At 22.9% G+C, this 19474-nt stretch overlaps 1 protein-coding gene across 16 annotated transcripts in view; it reads left to right on the top strand.

Annotated features, from left to right (window-relative positions):
- LOC122855551 (neurobeachin) overlaps nucleotides 1-19474 on the top strand; it is a 149138-nt gene that overhangs the window by 83014 nt on the left and 46650 nt on the right. For 7 of the 16 annotated variants that reach the window (XM_044157006.1, XM_044157016.1, XM_044157003.1 and 4 more), the window contains exons 3-15: nucleotides 11409-11535; nucleotides 11666-11766; nucleotides 11847-11942; nucleotides 12442-12563; nucleotides 12749-12875; nucleotides 12964-13083; nucleotides 13178-13324; nucleotides 13406-13513; nucleotides 14308-14448; nucleotides 14572-14717; nucleotides 14802-15015; nucleotides 15896-16148; nucleotides 16228-19464. In XM_044157006.1, coding sequence (XP_044012941.1) covers nucleotides 11409-11535; nucleotides 11666-11766; nucleotides 11847-11942; nucleotides 12442-12563; nucleotides 12749-12875; nucleotides 12964-13083; nucleotides 13178-13324; nucleotides 13406-13513; nucleotides 14308-14448; nucleotides 14572-14717; nucleotides 14802-15015; nucleotides 15896-16148; nucleotides 16228-19464 — 4939 coding nt within the window. The remainder of the gene's footprint in view (nucleotides 1-11408; nucleotides 11536-11665; nucleotides 11767-11846; nucleotides 11943-12441; nucleotides 12564-12748; nucleotides 12876-12963; nucleotides 13084-13177; nucleotides 13325-13405; nucleotides 13514-14307; nucleotides 14449-14571; nucleotides 14718-14801; nucleotides 15016-15895; nucleotides 16149-16227; nucleotides 19465-19474) is intronic. The other 9 variants (XM_044157009.1, XM_044157017.1, XM_044157005.1 and 6 more) reach the window with 3 other exon arrangements.

The raw sequence follows: 19474 nt of genomic DNA on the forward strand, positions 1-19474 counted from the left end.
CATATCCATATTTATATATTTATGAATTGGATACACGTTTATGATATTGCAAAGTGATGACAATTGATAGCATCATATTTACCATCATTTTATTTACATTTAAGAAGCGAAAACATTTCATTTGGATATACGGTTGATAAAAGGTGTAAATATATTGCGAAACGACTTCAATATGCTAATGGGAATTTAGTTTTCATGTATCTTGATATGCGGATCATATTTAATTTTAATTAAGTCGATATTTTTTCAAACTCAACTGTATACATTTTAAAAAAATTATTAATTTTATTATACTTTTTTATTTTTAATTTTATTTATTTATTTTAATTTATTTATTTAACAAAATTATTTAACGCAAAGCTGGAAAATTATGAAAATTCGTGAATATATAAAGCTAAACTTAATTATTTGTCGTCTGACATATTTCTTATATTATTTAAACATATATATGTTATCATTTAAACTACCGATTCTCTACTTCACTGAATATTTGTTCATTCACACCACTTCGTCTCACCAGTTTGCAAATCCATCCTACTGTAAAATTATTCTCCTTGCACTTTAAAACTCAACTTTAAAAATACATATCTTTTCATAACCTATTCTAAATAATTTTTTTAAAGATATCTTTTATTTTTTAATTTTTTTTCAACTCTCTAGAGATGGAAACTGCACTATTTCTTTTATCCCAATGAAAATATCTGTGTTCACTTCAGAGACATATACTCTAATTCTTTTTTTTTTTTTTGTCGTTTTTCCCCTGGGAGGCATAGAATAAATTTTTTCTCGTAATTTTTTTCACGTATATATCAAATCAGATAATCAAGAATATATTATTCTTTTTAAAAATAATAAAATAACGTCACAATATATAATACAGTCATTAATATATTATTATTATTTGTTTTTTTTTTTTTTAAATTAAGTTGAGAAAAGCTTTTTTGAATTGTTAAATAACATTATAAAAACTTCGTGTATTTAATTTTTTTACAGATACTTTTAAAAGTAGAATAATTTATTTCAGGTATATTCAAGTTTTCCTAGAACATGCTTGTTCATCCCCAGGGCTTCAACTGAAAAAACCCTGAAACTACCTAGTTTTAACTTTTTTTTTCTTTTGAGTCATTCAATTTTTTGTGTTGTATACTTTTTTTTTTCTATGTAAAATTTTTTACTGCTAAGTGAAAAGTTCTCATGACTATTTCATAGAATCGTGTTCATCTGATTTACCAAGAATTTTATATTTTCAATTATTATTTTATTAAATGAATATATACAATGAAACTGAAGTAATATTACATTTTTTATGTCAATTTTTATTTAAAACTTTTAGCTATTATTAATGTACTTGAAAATGTGAAAATATATAAACGTTAAAATGAAAAAATACGAGAATGTGTATACGTATGCTACGTGAATCGAATTGAAGGTTGAAGTTTAATCTTACATTTGGCTTACTTTTGTAAATCCCGGTTAAAATTATGTGTATAAAATATATATATAACAGGATATCGTTGAAGCTTTGACGATGATATATAAATGTATATTTAACCGAAAGATTTTCATTGCTTCAAATAGATTTAAAAAATAAAAAAAAAATATTAGATAAAACTTTGTAACATGAAAATACACTTTTTCCAATTTATTTCTTTTTAAATTATATTTTTAAGCTTTTTTAAATTGACAGCTACATATGGAATTTTTTACATGTGCTACGCAAAGTGATAAATTTTTTATTTTAACATTTTAAATCCAGGCTTAATGAATTACAAATATAAAATTTAAAATCCCTTCATTTCACGTGAATTGAAAATTAATATTTTGCATAATTTTTCTCTCTTGGTAGTAATTTTATTTTATGGATTTTTTTTTTTTTTTTTTTTTATTTCAATGGCATTGACACGTCACATGGTTCAGTATCAGTTGATTAACATCTGGACACTCGGTTCAGGCTAAATTTCAATTGCAAATACATTCAATATTCAAAAATCATATGATATATTTTTTTTTAATTTTTTATCGTTGCTGAAAAATATTTATCTGTATTATTTTATTCTTGAAATAATTTTAATATTTTATTTCGAGATATTGGGTGGGTAATTTTGAATAAATTTAAATATTTTCTATGGAAATTTCGGTAATATTTTGGGAACAATATTGTCACTCTTTATATAGAGATAATTTTGAATATATATATATTTTTTTTTATTTAAATAATTGTACAAAGAATTAAAGAAGAAGCAATCAAGAAAAATTTATAAATTCAAAGCTGGTTAAGCGAGACTTAAGCGTTCTCGTGATGCTGTTATCAGGTTGGCTTCGTACGAGCACGTAATCAGTGAACCTCTAGAATTCCAAACGTAATTTCGGATTTTTTTATTTTTGTCTCCTTTGCATTATCCATTATTCTTCTATACTTTTTAAATCCCCATCATTTTTTTTATCACAAAAGAAAATATATCCACTCATTCAAAACTAATTTTTAAAATTAAAAATCAAAAAAATACATGCATTTAATTACAATTTTTTTTTTTTTATACTAACGAATTTTTATTATTAATTTTTTTCTTTTTTCATTCTAAAATTTTGTATAGAATCAATTTATAATGCTCTATTTTTCAAACATCAATCTCGATGTTGCTATTCGAGTTTATTGGATTATTGGAATTTTCTGAACCAGAAGACAAACACAAATTCATTCAAAATATTATTCTCGATGTCCAATCAGAATTTTTTTTTAAAATTTCATTTCAATATAAAAAAAAACTATTTTTTTTTACGAAAATATAATTTGTGTAAATATTATTTCAGTTGTATTTATTGAATTGAAATAAAAATGGGTCTAGATGAAAATTATATATTAATTTTTTCTATGAATTCTTAATTTTTTTATCCCTCAAATATTGACGAATCGTGCTAATAAATAATTACTGTCAGGTCAGAATGAATAAACCAAGAAAAAAAGACATAAAACTTTTATTTGTTGGAAAAGCAACAAAGTGCTTTGTAAATTATTCAAAAACTTTCAATATACTTTCATAAAAATTAATCAGAGAATATTCTTAAAAATTCATTTGTTTATGATGAAACAAAGTTTTTGTTGAGTACAAATGGTTTTAATTATAGCGATAATGTTATTTCTAGTTTGACTATTTTTTTTTTATATAAATGAGAATGAACAACTTTTCTCCTTCAAATTCACAGTAATTATCTTTATCATTTCACTTTTTTTATTTTTCAAAGTTCTATTGTTCCTATCCGAGTCATTAGCGGTTAGCAAAATTCCATTTGTGGATTACATTACCGGTTCAAGCATTTTCATGTATATACCATCTCAATTCTCAAACATTAGGCCAGACTAAAGTGTTTTAATTATGTTAATTCGGTGTTTGTAGCAATAGACAGCTGAATAAAACCAAGAAATTCTCTACATTTAGTGACTTAATAACATTTACCAATGAACTTAATCTTCAAATTGTTAAATTCATTTTACATTCTAACCATTTTATTACGTATTATATACAACAACATATATACCTATATTTATCTATTTTTATAAAAAGAAAATCATCTATTGAATTTTTAAAATAATAAATTATTCTTTGTATAAAAATATGAGAAAATAAATTGAAAATATATTGCAGTGTGATTCTGTATTGGGTTTTATGTAAATTTTTTATATATTTTTTTTATTCCACGATATTGCAAAGAAACCCCACAATCAAATTGAGTGCTGAATATTTTTTCTCAAATATACAATCATATGGAAATTCAATTTTTTTTATAGACCACTATTATTTTTATATTTTTCACTGCTATGCAAAAATTATTTTAAATATCTTTTTCATATACATATACATGAAAATAAAAATAAATAAACAAATATATGTATCAAAGAAAAAATAAATAGAATCAATATAAAAGTTATTTATTTATTTTTTTGTTATATAATAAAATTAAAAAAAGGAGAGACGAAAATTGAAATGTATTATTTGTCGTGTTGCAATTGGAGACAAATTGTTATACGTGTCATTGATTAAATAGGTTGATAACCAATAGCGGTTACAATATCGTCATCAGATATTGATTTTGATATTGTATATTAGATGTGTTGGAACTCGATTTATTGGAAAGGAGCAGGAAATGAGAAAGTTTGTGTATACATATATATTACTATCATTATATCATCATCAACATCATCATCTTCATCATGATATAAATTTTGATACCTGATGATACTGCGTGATAGAAGCACAACTGCGTATGATAGCCTTCCACTCGATTGCATCTCGAACTTGCCTCCTCAAGGCAATATTCTAAAATGCTCTTCTCACTTTCATATTATATATAACGACATTCGACAACCAAGATTTTCGACCAACTTTGATTGGTTACCATGGCAGTGCAATAATTTACAATTTAACTTTGACAATATTCATTCAACTTGTTATTTTTATTTCAACAAACAAAACTTAAAATTAAAATTTATTTATTCTGTTGAAATTGATTTTATTTTAATTATTTTTTGCAACAAAATACACAGGTAGAAAAATTAATTTTTTCTTATTTATTATTATTTATAAAAATTTGAAAAAACTTTTTATATTTGATTATTAAAACATCAAAATAAATTCTGAAAGCTTTGTTGATGTAAGGTTTATTTGAATTAAGTGAATTGGGGAAAAAATATATATAAAAAAAACAGGAGACGAGTTGGTAAAGTTTGTTTTTTATTTGTTATTTTTTCTTCTCGTGTTCTTCAATATTTAATTTACTTTTTAAATTTACATGTTTTTATTTGAAATATTGGATTTTATGTAATTTTGAAATTTGTCGTTTTAATAAATATTGTAACAGTAGGTGGATATAAAATAAAAATATTAAAAACTTTTTCTATCAGTGGGATAAAGAAAAAAGAAAAAAAAAACTCGTTTCTTTCAATATAAATGTATGTATGCAAATATATAACAGTGTTATTACGTATTTTTGCTGTCAAAAAAAAAGATGAATTAATGCATAAGAAATATTTACAATAAAAAGTCTCCCTATTTTTTTTGTAGGATTATATTTTAATAGGGGCGAAATAAAAAAATGTGTTAACAGATGTAAACATGAAGAAATTTATTTATAAAAATCAATTATAAGCCCAGCGAAAAAAAAAAGAAAATGTATAGCTTTGACAGTCAAAATGATTGAAGAGCTTATCTTGAAAAATAAAACTTGTATAGACAAGAGAAATCGAAAAATAAAAATGTTTATATGAGTTATTGACAGAGTGAATATAAAAGCTAAATGACATGACAATTTAAGATGATTGATAATATTTTCCGTCCAGAATAATTTACAAAAATTAATTATAAAATATATTATGAATTTTTGTACAATAACAATAATGACAACTTCAAAAGAAAAAAAAATTTCATAGACAGCTTTTATTTTCCCTTCATCCAATTAACTGTTCAATCAAATTTTGAATCGTCTCATCAACTCGAAAGCTTCAACTTAAAATCCCCATGAAATTTTGTATAAAAATAAAAAATAAAAAAAAATTAGCAAAGCACTTTGGGAAGTCAATTCGATTCACGTGGTTAGTTGGAAAATTATTTGGTTTAAAGTCGAATCCAATCTCAGCAAGAAGAGTGGTGAATGCTTGAAAATTCTATACCAAAGTTTTCAATTTAAACAATATATTCAAATCTAAATCCAGCTATTCAACATGTATCACAGAAAATCTTTGAAACTCATCTCGAGGCTCCAATAAAAATTCAATAAAAATAAATTTGTTTCTTCTCTTTTATTTTATAAATAATATTCAAATGATAATTTGAAAACCCCATCGTTAGTGTGTTTAAAATTTTGAAATTTAAAGTTTTGTTATTATTTAATAATCTCCAACAAAAACAAACAAACTTATCTGCACAAAACTAAAACAGCTGATAATGCATATTAAGCAAACTCTCTATCTACATAGTTGAATAATTTTTTAATTTTTAAATCCTTTATTCAAAAGATAAATAAAAATATTATAATTATTTAAGAAAAACGTAATTTTAATTTAATAATTTAAATATTATAAAAAAAATTAATTAAACAATAAATATAAATTTTCAATCTGTCGCATTGTTGAGTCGATGGCTTTTAAATATTCAGAAATTCAGCATTGTGGTTATCCCATTGAATGTAATCCAAGATGTCGAAAGCAGAACAAAATTCCATTTACTGCTTTTGCCTGATTTTGACTGTACATTAATCAAGAATTCTTACTGATTGATGGAATAAAAGAGAAAGAAAAAATATTTATAGATTATCTGGCTTTGTCATTATGTACGAAAAGTTTATTATTATTTTTACTAATAAGAGATTAAAGTTTTATTGAAATTGATTATAAAATTCATATTCACAGTGTTATTAATATGAAACTCATGAAATTCTGGAATTTCAAGAATGAAATTCACATTGTTGTTCAATGCTCTATGTTCATTTGTAGTATTTCGTGAATGACTTGAATATATCTATATGTATTCTCAGATATTATATTGATTTTATTTTTTTCATACTCAATTTAGTCTCTGCTATGTACTTTATATATAAATTTAATATATTTATATCTATACAACATTTCTTCGATAAATTCGAAATTATAATTTTTTTTTTTTAATATATTGAATAAATTTGAGACGTTTAAAATTTATCGATTCAATCAAACTACAATATTATTCACATCGTTTAATATGGAATGATCATTTTCATCTTGGAAATTTAATTTGATCATTTACTTGGCGTATGTTTTATAATTGATAAATTAATTTAATATATTTCAACAATGGTTTTTTTTATTGTTAATGTTATTTATTTAGAAGATATTTTTGTTGAAAGTTAATGACACCTATCACGTGAATCACTAATTAAATTTACGACAGACTAAAGTGAAAATAGTCAAGTCAGTTTAATGAAATTACCACGAACTGTCTCGTTTCTATCGAGCAGATGCATGATTAAATTTAATATCGATTTAATTTTCTATTGAATAAAATAAAAAAAAAAATTATTTTATTATTGTTATTAATACTTTTTATTTATTTTGAATAAATATTATTGGCTGATTTTAATTGTCTAAAAAAAATTCATATAAAATAAATAAAATTATTGGAAATAAATTTAAATGCTTGAGTAGATAATGTAAAAATGAATAAATAAAAAATCTATTTCATCTTGCAATAAACATGATTTTTTCAAAGTAATATGAAAAGCTTCTTGGATGAAAATAAAGTTTAAAAAAGTGTCGACAAAGAAATAATCTTAAAAGTATAAAATATTAAAAATAAATTGTTAAAATATTTAAGTAGAAAATCCTTTGATATGTCAGACATGCTTTTAAATTTTAAATATATATTTCACCATATCATTGATATATTTACATTTATTGAAAGCTCAATGTATCTACAGTTGAAAAATTACAAAAAAAAAAAAATATATTCGATAAAATGAAAATTTCTTTACGACTTTTCTTATCGATTAAAAAAAAAATAATAAATAAAGAAATACGATATTTTTATTCCCCACTAAGCCATCATAAAATATTTTTAAATCTTACACTTGAATAAATAAAAATTTCTTTTTCAAAGATATTTATTTATTTACACTTGAAGAAAAAAATAAAAAATCCAGATAAATTTAATTCTTGTTGATTTTAAAAAATAAATAAATCAAGTATAAAATTTATAAAAATAAATAAATAAATAAGTATTACATAAAATGCCTTGGTAACTTGATATTTTGACTTGATATTTCCATTAAAACATTATTAAAATTATGAAAAAAAAAATAATAAATATTTAATGTAGCGAGAAATTAAAAAAATAGTCTGTTAATATTTTTTATATCAAACTGTCGCCAACATATAATTTCATATTTGTTAGAGTCTTAAATTCAATGATAATTAAATTTCTCTGTTATATTTTTTTTTTCTATTTAAATAGCTATATTTGCCGAGCATTTCACATATCCAGTGTTGTTAATACTTTTTTTTTATTTTTATGATTTTTTTATTAAAGTGCTTTAAATGACTGTCATGAAAAAAAAGCTCTATTTCGAGGGTCGATAAAAATCATTTTTAGGTCAAGTTACGAGTAGAAAAATGTCGTTAACTACAAAGAACTATTATTGTTATTTTTTTTTTCCAAACTCAATAGATTGTTTTTTTTCTTTTTGAAGCAATTTCGGTTAAAAGCTTTTGAGTATACCATTCAAATCGGAAATAGAGAAAGAAATATGTGATGCAATTTTGTTTGATCAGATTTTAAGTTAATAGACAACATGTATTCTATCAAAGGGACTAATAAATTTTTTTTTTTTATTCTTATGAATCTATCAGCTATTTATAAACGATTGTACAATATTAAATAAAGGTAATTTAATACTATTTAAATGATATTAAAATATATTTATTGAATATTTAAACAAGAACACTTTGATCATGTTATAAATTATTTCATTTGATATATCGTATAATACATGCTCTTTAGGGTTATAAAAAAAAGTGAATAAACGTTTTATGTATGTCAATAAAAAAGTTTTATACTATTCATTAAATATAATTGTCAGTAAAAATGATAATTGAAGTCATTATATGAAATAAATAATAACAGTTATATAATATAACGTGAACATTTATGAATAAATTTTATAAACGTAAATTATTATTTGATGGTATAATTTACAATAAATAATAGCTTTCGGTGGAGCTTTTGAATAAGCAAGTTAATTAATTTGAATAATAATATAACTTCATGGTTTACAATGTTGTATATATTTTTAGCTTATATTTATTACTATTTAACTCACAAAAAACAAAACAATTAGTTAATAATAATTTTACATGAAAATAATATATTCAAAATCAATTTTCAACCTTTTATTTTTAGAACAATCAAACAAAGATAATTATTACAGTCGAAAAATAGATTAATTTTAATATATTATAATAGTATTATTTATTTCAATTTTAATGATAACTAATATATTAATATAAACAAGTTACTAATTAAGCAATTAATTAATTTATTTCTAGATCAAATCAATTAATATAACTATATACAATAGTATTGTTATATGTATTAAATTAATATTGAATAGTTATTATATTATTACTATTTATAACGTCATATATTTATCAAATTACTTAATTGAAATAATATATAGATTTGAATATTGTATATATAAATATTTATATAAATGAAACATAAATAGAAAATATTACTAATTGTTAATTAATTTATCAAAGATAATAATACAATTGACTTTATATGTAATATCAATATTTGATTCAAATGACTAAAATGATAAAATATAATTTGATCAAATGAAATCACAATAATTATAATATTGATTATAAACTTGAAATAAATATAGTAATCGAAATAATAAAGATTTACGTAATAAAAATTACAATTATGATAAAGAAAATAGTATTAATAATCATATACATAATATTATATACAAAGAATAACTTAATTAAAAAAAAAAGTTTTTTATGGAAATGATAAAAATATAATTGGAAATAGAACTAACTTTATATATTAATTTTAATACAAATAAAATACAAATATAATTAAATGACTGTATAAATAATGAAAATAATTGGAAATTTTTCATTATTAAAATATCGATATGCGAAAACAATAGAGTTATATAAACATGATAACAAGACAAACCTGGAAAACAAACAGTGATAACAATTCATGTGAAAATTATATCGCAAAGGTGAATCAGTATATAGTACAGAGAGAAAAAGAGGGAGAGACAATGAGAGAACGAGAGAGAAAGAAAAAGTTACGTTGGTTTATCGTGAAATACCTTGTTTAAAATGGTTTTGTATTTCATATATTATACCAAAGAGTTGAAATTGTTAACTTTGAAACAACAGAAATTCAACGATGTGAATATTTTATGTTGGTTACTTGATAACTTGATTATTCACATTAAGAAAATTATTATTGTTTTGATTATTACACAGTTCTTGTAGTTAACTTCATCTTTATTTAAATATATTTTTTTTTGATTTTTTAAATTAATAATTCAAACAAAAAAAAAACATATTCTAAAGTTAATTATTATAAACTTACCAATTTAATTAATACAATAATAATAAGTTAATAATTTATTTAACATTTACGTTTGTTATAAAATAAATTTTAAAAATAGAAAAAAAATAATTATCTATGACAACAATAACATGCTACTAAAGTTTTGTCTATCTTTCGTGAAAAGCCAACTCAACTGTCAAGAAATGAAAATTATTTCAAGTTTTTGAATTCATTAATTAGTTGAAAAGTTACATTGCTGTATTCAAAAATTAAACTATTTTAATATGAAATTTGCATATTATTAATAACCCATTATTTTTTAGTATATAAATTTTATTAACTTTGAATAGTAAGAAAATTTTTCATTTATTTAAAATCTAATATACCTTTTTAATGAAAAAATACAAAATGATATTAAAAATAAATTTAATAACATTCTTCATTTACTGTATGTGTATTTTTATTTTTTATTAATATAAAAAATAATAATACTGTAGCTGTAAATATTTTTAATGCAAATCATAAAAAAAGCTCTCTCAGCTCATCATTTTTTTTTTCATAAAAAAAAATATATTTTCATTAAAAATAATAAATTAAATGTCATTATTTATTGATTTTTATTTCTGCAATTTTTTTTTCTCATTATAAATTATTTTTTTTTTAATTATATTTATTTAAAATAAAATATCCAATTTATTTTTACTCATTACGATGTAAAAAAAAAAAGCTATTGATTGAAAAAAAACAACAAATAGTATAGCTGTATGTGAGGAAATGATGTTGCAACATTTAAAATTTTATTGCCAATGTGCTGATACACCAAGTCAGCACAATTGTGGTAATACATTACAGCATTTGTGGTTTGTCTGGTCTATCATCAAATTATATTGTTCATTTACCAAATTTCCTCCTCTCATACAAACAATTAAAATGGCAAAATAATAATTAATTAATACATCGTAATATACTTAAATAAACATCATAAAAATAAAAAATAATTTAACCAAAATATTGCTTTATATGCTAAACCAATTTAAATATATATTAATATTTTATTGAAAATCATACGACCAAGTAATTTTATGAAAATAGTTGTTATGTAGAAAATTAATGTATAAGCATTCAAATTATTTCAGATCAATTTGTACTCACATTCTTGAAATTTTTCACAAAATTTCATTTTCATCAGAAATACAATATGCAAAGTTCGTCATAAATTCATCATGCAAATATTTATATCATAAAATTCTACTTTAAAAATTTGAAAAAAATGAATACAATAATAATAATGAAAATAATTTTTTTTTTTATAACTTGTTTCAGGCTGAAATATGGAGTGTTTTTATTGCAATACTGAAGAAAAGCGTGAGAAATCTTCAGGCATGTACAGATGTCAGTCTCATTGAACACGTACTTTTGCGTCTGTCACGAGCAGAAACAGTTGTTGCAGGTAAATAAAATTAATATATATTTTTTATTCTATTGTTATCATTATGATTAATAAAGTATTTAATAGCTAAATAAATATATATTTAACTGATTATTTTATTTTTAACACGTGATATTTTTTTATTTCATAGATTTATTGATCGATATGTTGGGCGTGCTTGCAAGCTACAGTATAACAGTTAAAGAATTAAAATTACTATTTGGTGCAATGAAAGCTATCAAAGGAAAATGGGTAAATAATATAATTTTATCGTAATTATATTTTTTAAAAAACTAGAATAATACTTACTGTTTTTCTTTTTTATTTTTTAGCCTAGACATTCAGCAAAATTGTTGAACGTATTACGTCAAATGCCCCAGCGAAATGGACCAGATGTATTTTTCAGTTTTCCTGGTAGAAAAGGATCTGTAAGTTTAAACTCTTCACAGTATTATTAACTCACAAGTGCACTTAAAAAAAAAATATATAATAATTAAATAAAGTTTTTTGCAATTGTATGATTTTCAAAACTCTATTGTTTGGTCTTTTTCTTTTTTTTTTTATTATTAAAATTTTACTTTTTATAATAGAAAAAAGTGAAAAGAGAGTGCTTTTAAAATCTTGTAGACTTTGTCAAATGGCCAATTTTATATTTGACATAATCAACTTCTTGTTAAACTTGTGGTAACAATCTTAAATCTACTCATCAACTTTTTGAAAATTCATGTAGTTTAATATGCGAAGAGAAAATTATTCAATAGTTAAGAAAATTTAATTCCAAGTTTTAAAGTTAAATTTTGAAATTTATTAATAATTGATAATCTATAATTTTAATTTTAACTATTGTTGTTTAAATAACTATCTTTAAATAATTAAATTTTACATTTAAAAAAAATAATAGAATTAATTTTATAAATGTTTTTTAAGGCAATTGTATTACCGCCAATGGCAAGATGGCCTCATGAAAGTGGCTACACATTTACAACTTGGTTTCGTCTTGATCCTATCAATTCCGTCAACATTGAACGAGAAAAGCCGTACCTTTATTGGTAAGCATACTTTTTACAAGTACACTCTAAAATATATATCTCAAGTTTATTGACTTTTCTTCTACTTGAATGTGTCATTAAAAACCCCTTCAACTTTTAATCTTCAAAAAATAAAAAAATCACACATTTAATTAATTATTTAAAACGAATTACAATTTTAATTATTATCTTATTTATACGTTTAGTTTTAAAACGAGTAAAGGAGTTGGTTACTCGGCACATTTCGTTGGTAATTGTCTGGTACTTACATCAATGAAAGTCAAAGGCAAGGGCTTCCAGCACTGTGTCAAATATGAATTTCAGCCACGAAAGGTAATATTTAAAAAATAATTTAATAATATTTAATTTATCTAAATTATATTAATAACATTATTTTCACTTGTTTGTTTTTTTATTACAGTGGTACATGATTGCCATAGTTTATATTTACAATAGATGGACTAAAAGCGAAATAAAATGTTTAGTTAATGGTCAGCTAGCATCAAACACCGAAATGGCATGGTTTGTTTCAACAAATGACGTAAGTTAACACAGCTATTAAACATAAATTGTATACATTTAAATATTATTTACATTAAAAAAGTATTAAATATATTATAAATTTTAATTTTCAGCCATTTGATAAATGTTACATTGGTGCAACACCAGAATTAGATGAAGAGAGAGTATTTTGTGGTCAAATGAGTGCAATTTATTTGTTCAGTGAGGCATTAACAACACATCAAATTTGTGCAATGCATCGATTGGGTCCAGGATACAAAGTAATCATTTTTTTTGTATATTTAATACTATTATTTTTAATTAAATTAGTAATTTAATTAAAATTTTGTTATTTTTTTCAGAGCCAATTTCGATTTGACAACGAGTGTTATTTAAATTTACCAGATAATCATAAAAGGGTGAGTGAAGAACAGGAGCACCAAAGCATGGTCGACCAAAGTATGCAATCTGTAAGCATTATTGTTTTGTTTGTTTATTTTTAATTTTATTTAAGTTTAACATTTAGTATTAATACGAGAATTGACACTCATAAAAGAGGTAAACTAAAAGAAATAGAATAAAGTTAATAACTTATTTCTTTTGTTATTCAATTTTCTTATTTTCATTGGGGAATTGCTTCAATCTCGTACTGATTTTGAATTTTTATGTGCTGAAATTATTCACCATTGTTGCACTAGCCAATATCGATAGAGATACACAAACTAAAACCACATAAAAGTGTTCTAGAAATTGAAGTTATTTTGAGATATTTTTCATGATAAATATATCATTTTGGAAATACTGATGGATGTAAAAATATTAAGCTCATTTTATTCTCATTGTTGAGAATATAAATGTATTTAATTTAACATTTTATTTTTGCTTCTATGTGTAACATTATCATGATTGAATGAAATAGTTAATTATATTTAGATTTAGTTGTATTCATTGTGCATTAAAATTCACGAGTAATTTACATTTTCAATGAATATTTTTGAATAGTTACAAGCTTATGAGATTTTGTTGTTGAGACTATTTTTATACATTATAATTAGCCTCTAAACTTTGCATTATTTATTTATTTAAAATAGTTTTAAATATTTGTGTGTTTTGCTGGAAAAAAATAAAAATAAATATTTGTTTTTTTTATGATTATTTAATTGATATTTGCACGAGTAAAATATTTGCTATTGATGTCGACATTTCTGCTAATATAACAAGTACAAATTACCAATGTAATAATTAATTGATTTTGTTAATTAAGGTGCTATATGATGGAAAACTTTCAAACGCAATTGTGTTTATGTACAACCCAGTTGCAACGGATTCTCAATTGTGTTTACAAAGTGCACCAAAAGGAAATGTTTCATACTTTGTACACACACCTCATGCACTCATGTTACAGGTAAAAATAACAACAATATATTTTCGATTTTTTATTATTAATAATTTATTATCAATCCAACAAAATATTGGTATTTTTAATTTTTCATATTATTGATGGAATTATTTTATTTTCATATTTCAGGAGGTTAAAGCTGTTATTACACATTCCATACATAGTACATTAAATTCCATCGGTGGTATTCAGGTTTTATTTCCATTATTTTCACAATTAGACATGCCTTATGATTGTATAGCACCAAATGACATCAAAAGAGATCCAACACTCTGGTAATAATCATTTTAAAACTTTTTTTTTTATTATTTTAACTTTTTATTTATTATTTTTTTGTAATGTTTCTTTCTTTTTTACAGTTCAAAACTTTTGGGATTTATATGTGACCTCGTTGTAACTTCACAAACCGTACAACAACATATGGTACAAAATCGAGGATTTCTAGTCATCAGTTTTATGTTACAACGTGCGAGTAGAGAACATCTCACTACTGAAGTTCTTGTATCATTTTTAGAACTTACAAAACATCTTGTAACTTGTCTCAGTGCAAATAGTGATTTGTTATTAAAACAGGTAAAGTTTTTTTTTATTTTATATTATTCTTTTTTTTTTTCATTTTGTTTAATAACTTTTTTTTTTTTTTAAGTAGTTTTTATTTATTTTTAAAAGTATATAATTTATTTTAATTTTTTTTCTGTTTATTTTATTCTTTTAAAAATTTATTTCTACGTCAAGAAAATCAGCATGGCTCTGGCATGAATGAAAAATTTAATCTTAACTTTTATTTTATAAATTTATTGACTTACTCTGAGAAATTGACTAAGTTTTTAAAACGATTGGATATTTTCCAACTTTTGAATTATCATGCCAACGTCAAAATTTTTCTTTTAAAAAGTTTTAAAATATATAAAAAATAATAAAACTAGATATATAATAAATAAATACTCAGCATGAATGTTACTGTGTATTTTTACGACAATGGAATGCATGAAATCTACCGACTTTTTCGAATTTTCTCGTATTATTTTTTCTTTTTATTGAATTCTTTTCTATTGAAGTCAATATTTTTTGTTTTTTTTTTGAATGTCCTTTTTTTTCCCTCTGTTATTTCTTTTAATAATAAAACTATTTGGCTTCTTGCTTGAAAACACAGTATTTATTTTTATTCCTCTCTAAAATAAAAATTTACTACAATGTAAACTCTAAATTTTTTAAATTTACATTGGAATGTACAAAAAAAAAAAAAAGGATATCCTTATTTTTTTATCTCATTGCCTGGAATAATTTAATTGTTATTTATCTATTTATCCATCTAAATGTTGTTTTTGAATCAAAACGTAAATAAATTTTTAATTAAAAGCAAAAAATAATCCATTAAATAACGAGAAAAGTCATGAAAACAAGTCGGCTAGATTGATGTATCCATAGAGCAGTTAGATCAATCGTGATATAGTTTTTTTATATTTCATTTCAAACATGGCAGCTTTTGGATCATATTCTCTTTAATCCTGCATTGTGGATATACACACCAGCTCCAGTACAAACACGTCTCTATTCATATTTGGCAACTGAATTTCTCAGTGATACACAAATATATTCAAATGTTAGACGTGTTTCAACTGTTCTACAAACAGTTCATACACTCAAATATTATTATTGGGTTGCAAATCCACGAGCTAAAAGTGGAATAACACCAAAAGGAATAGGTCAGTATATAATAAATAATAAATCAATGAATAAATTAAACCAATTAAATTAATAATTTTTCTATTTTTTTATATACAGATGGACCTAGACCACAACAAAAAGATATTCTAACAATTCGTTCATATATATTATTATTTTTAAAACAATTAATAATGATTGGTAATGGTGTAAAAGATGATGAACTACAAAGTATATTAAATTATTTAACAACAATGCATGAGGATGAAAATTTACATGATGTTTTACAAATGTTAATATCATTAATGTCAGAACATCCATCATCAATGGTACCAGCATTTGATTCAAAACAAGGTGTACGAACAATATTTAAACTTCTTGCTGCTGAAAGTCAACTAATACGTTTACAAGCATTAAAATTACTTGGTTTTTTTTTAAGTAGAAGTACACATAAACGTAAATATGATGTTATGAGTCCACATAATTTATATACATTATTATCTGAACGTATATTACTTAATGAAGAAACATTATTATTACCAACATATAATGCACTTTATGAAATAATGACTGAACATATTAGTCAGCATATACTTTATACAAGACATCCAGAACCAGAATCACATTATCGTCTTGAAAATCCAATGATATTAAAAGTTGTTGCAACATTAATAAGACAATCAAAACAAACTGAACAATTACTTGAAGTTAAAAAATTATTTTTATCTGATATGACATTACTTTGTAATAATAATCGTGAAAATCGTCGTACTGTATTACAAATGTCTGTATGGCAAGAATGGCTTATTGCAATGGCATATATACATCCTAAAAATACTGAACAACAAAAAATATCTGATATGATTTATTCATTATTTCGTATGTTATTACATCATGCTATTAAACATGAATATGGTGGTTGGCGTGTATGGGTTGATACATTAGCAATTGTACATTCAAAAGTATCATATGAAGAATTTAAATTACAATTTGCACAAATGTATGAACATTATGAACGTCAAAGATCAGATAATATAACTGATCCAGAAGTTAGACAACAAAGACCAATTAGTACAATATCTGGATGGGATCAACAACAACATTCAATTAATAATGGTTTTACTAGACCATCATCATGGAGTGTACAACAATCAGAGGATGTACAATCAATTGAAAGAAATTATAATAAAGAATTTGAAACAATTGAAGGAAATGATAGACTTGAAGAATCTTGTAGTTGTGATTTAAATTCAATTGATAATACAACTGAGAGTGATGGTAGTCCATCAATTGCTGTTAAATCACCAACTGATAATCCAATACAATCAAGTGAAGTAATATCATTAGATTCAAGATTAAGTGAAAAAATTGAAGAACCAGAAACAATTGTTGAGAATCATATAGATACACCAACGATACTTGAACAAGTAAATAGTGAAGCAATTTCATTACCAACAACAACACAAGAAACTAGTGAAGTAACTTCAACTGAAAACTCAAGTGAGGGATACAGTGAAGTTCAAAAAGTTGAACTATTGACTAATGAAACAGTAAATAAAGATGAAAATAATGAAAATGTTAGTTTAGAAAATGATTTAAGTGGTAAAGAAAGTATTGACATTGTTGATGAAGAAAACAAAAAATCTGAATCAACAAATTTAATTGAAAATGAGGTAAAAAATGTAACTGAAAACACTTTAGATGAAAAAGAAATAATTAAAGATGTAACAGAAAAAATTGTAGATGAAAAAGAAACAATTGTAGATGAAAAAAAAGAAATTTTAGATGAAAAAGAAAAAATTACTGATGTAACAGAAAAAATTTCAAATGAAAAAGAAGAAACTTTAAATGACACAGAAAAAATTGTAGATGAAAAAGAAAAAATTGTAGAAGAAAAAGAAAAAATTTTAGATGAAAATGAGAAAATTTTAGTTAGCTCTGTTGATGAAAATAAAAAGGATGAAATTACTGATGAAAAAGAAAAAGATTTAGTTCAATCAAACGATGTGATAATTGAAAATGTAGCAGAGTGTAAAATTGAAGTAAATGAAATTGAACAAGAGAAGACATCTGATGACAAATCACCTATTGAAAATAGTAATGACGACAGTAAAATTGAGAATCTTGAAATATCAGAAGTACCCAAAGAGAAAACCAACGAAGTTGAAGAAACAAATGATCAACAAGATCAAAGAATAAAATCATCTCCAAATTTATCTCCTGAGCATAAATTAAATACTGAAATTACTACTGAAAAATGTGATGAAAATAAAATTGAAAATAAAGAGACTGCTGTACCAACACTTGATGTAGATATAAATGACATTAAAACCGATATTAAAAGTGAAGATAATCATGTAGAAAATGTTGAAATACCAATTGAAAATGATAAATCATGTGAAAAAATTATTGACAATCAGCAAGCTGTTGAAAATTCATTAGAAATAAATGAAGAAAATAAATCAAACAAAGAAGAAGAAAAAGAAGATAAAGAAGAAACTTCTAACGTGATAGCTGAAAATAAAATAGTTGAAATAAAAAATGAAAAAGAAAATTCAAGTATTGAAAATTCTGAAATAATAATAGAAAAAAATAATGAAAAAACAGTGTCAAATGAAAAATTAAATGAAATTAATAATATTGAAATAAATACTGATACTGATAAAAAAGAAATAAAAATAATTGAAGATACAAATTGCTCAACTAGTAGTACGAACAAAGTAAATTCTACTTGTGTTGATGAATCACCTTCAATAATAATTATTGATGATAATAAAACATTGGAAAATTGTAATTTAACAAATGGCAATATTGAAAAATTAAATAATGAAATTGACATTATAAATGATAGCAATGAAATTATTAATAATGAAATAATAAAAAAAGATACAACTGAAGAACCGTCCAATATTTCAACAATAATATGTGATAATGTTACAGTTAATAATAATGATGATGATAATGTAGAAATTAATGATAGTTTATCAAATTGTAACAATATTGAAAATACTATTGATAATAATAATATTCAAGTGCCAAATAATATGACCCAAATACCAACAATATCAACAGTTTGTGATGCAAATAAAATATTATCCGATGGTGTGCCTCAAAATAATAGTTCAAATGTTATTGATATCAATGATGATTCATTAATAAATGATACAATAACAATAAATGAACATGTTGATATTCATAGAAGATCAAGTTTACCAAATGTATCAACTGATAATATTGATGATATTAATGGTGATGGTGATACACCATCATTACCAGTACCACTTAGAAAAAATTCATCACCCCAAAAAAGACCAAGGAGTGCCTCAACATCCACTCAAGTGGATCCAAATCATTTTGGTATTTTTAA

Source organism: Aphidius gifuensis, linkage group LG4 (assembly GCF_014905175.1).
Source record: "Aphidius gifuensis isolate YNYX2018 linkage group LG4, ASM1490517v1, whole genome shotgun sequence".
NCBI lineage: Eukaryota > Metazoa > Arthropoda > Insecta > Hymenoptera > Braconidae > Aphidius > Aphidius gifuensis.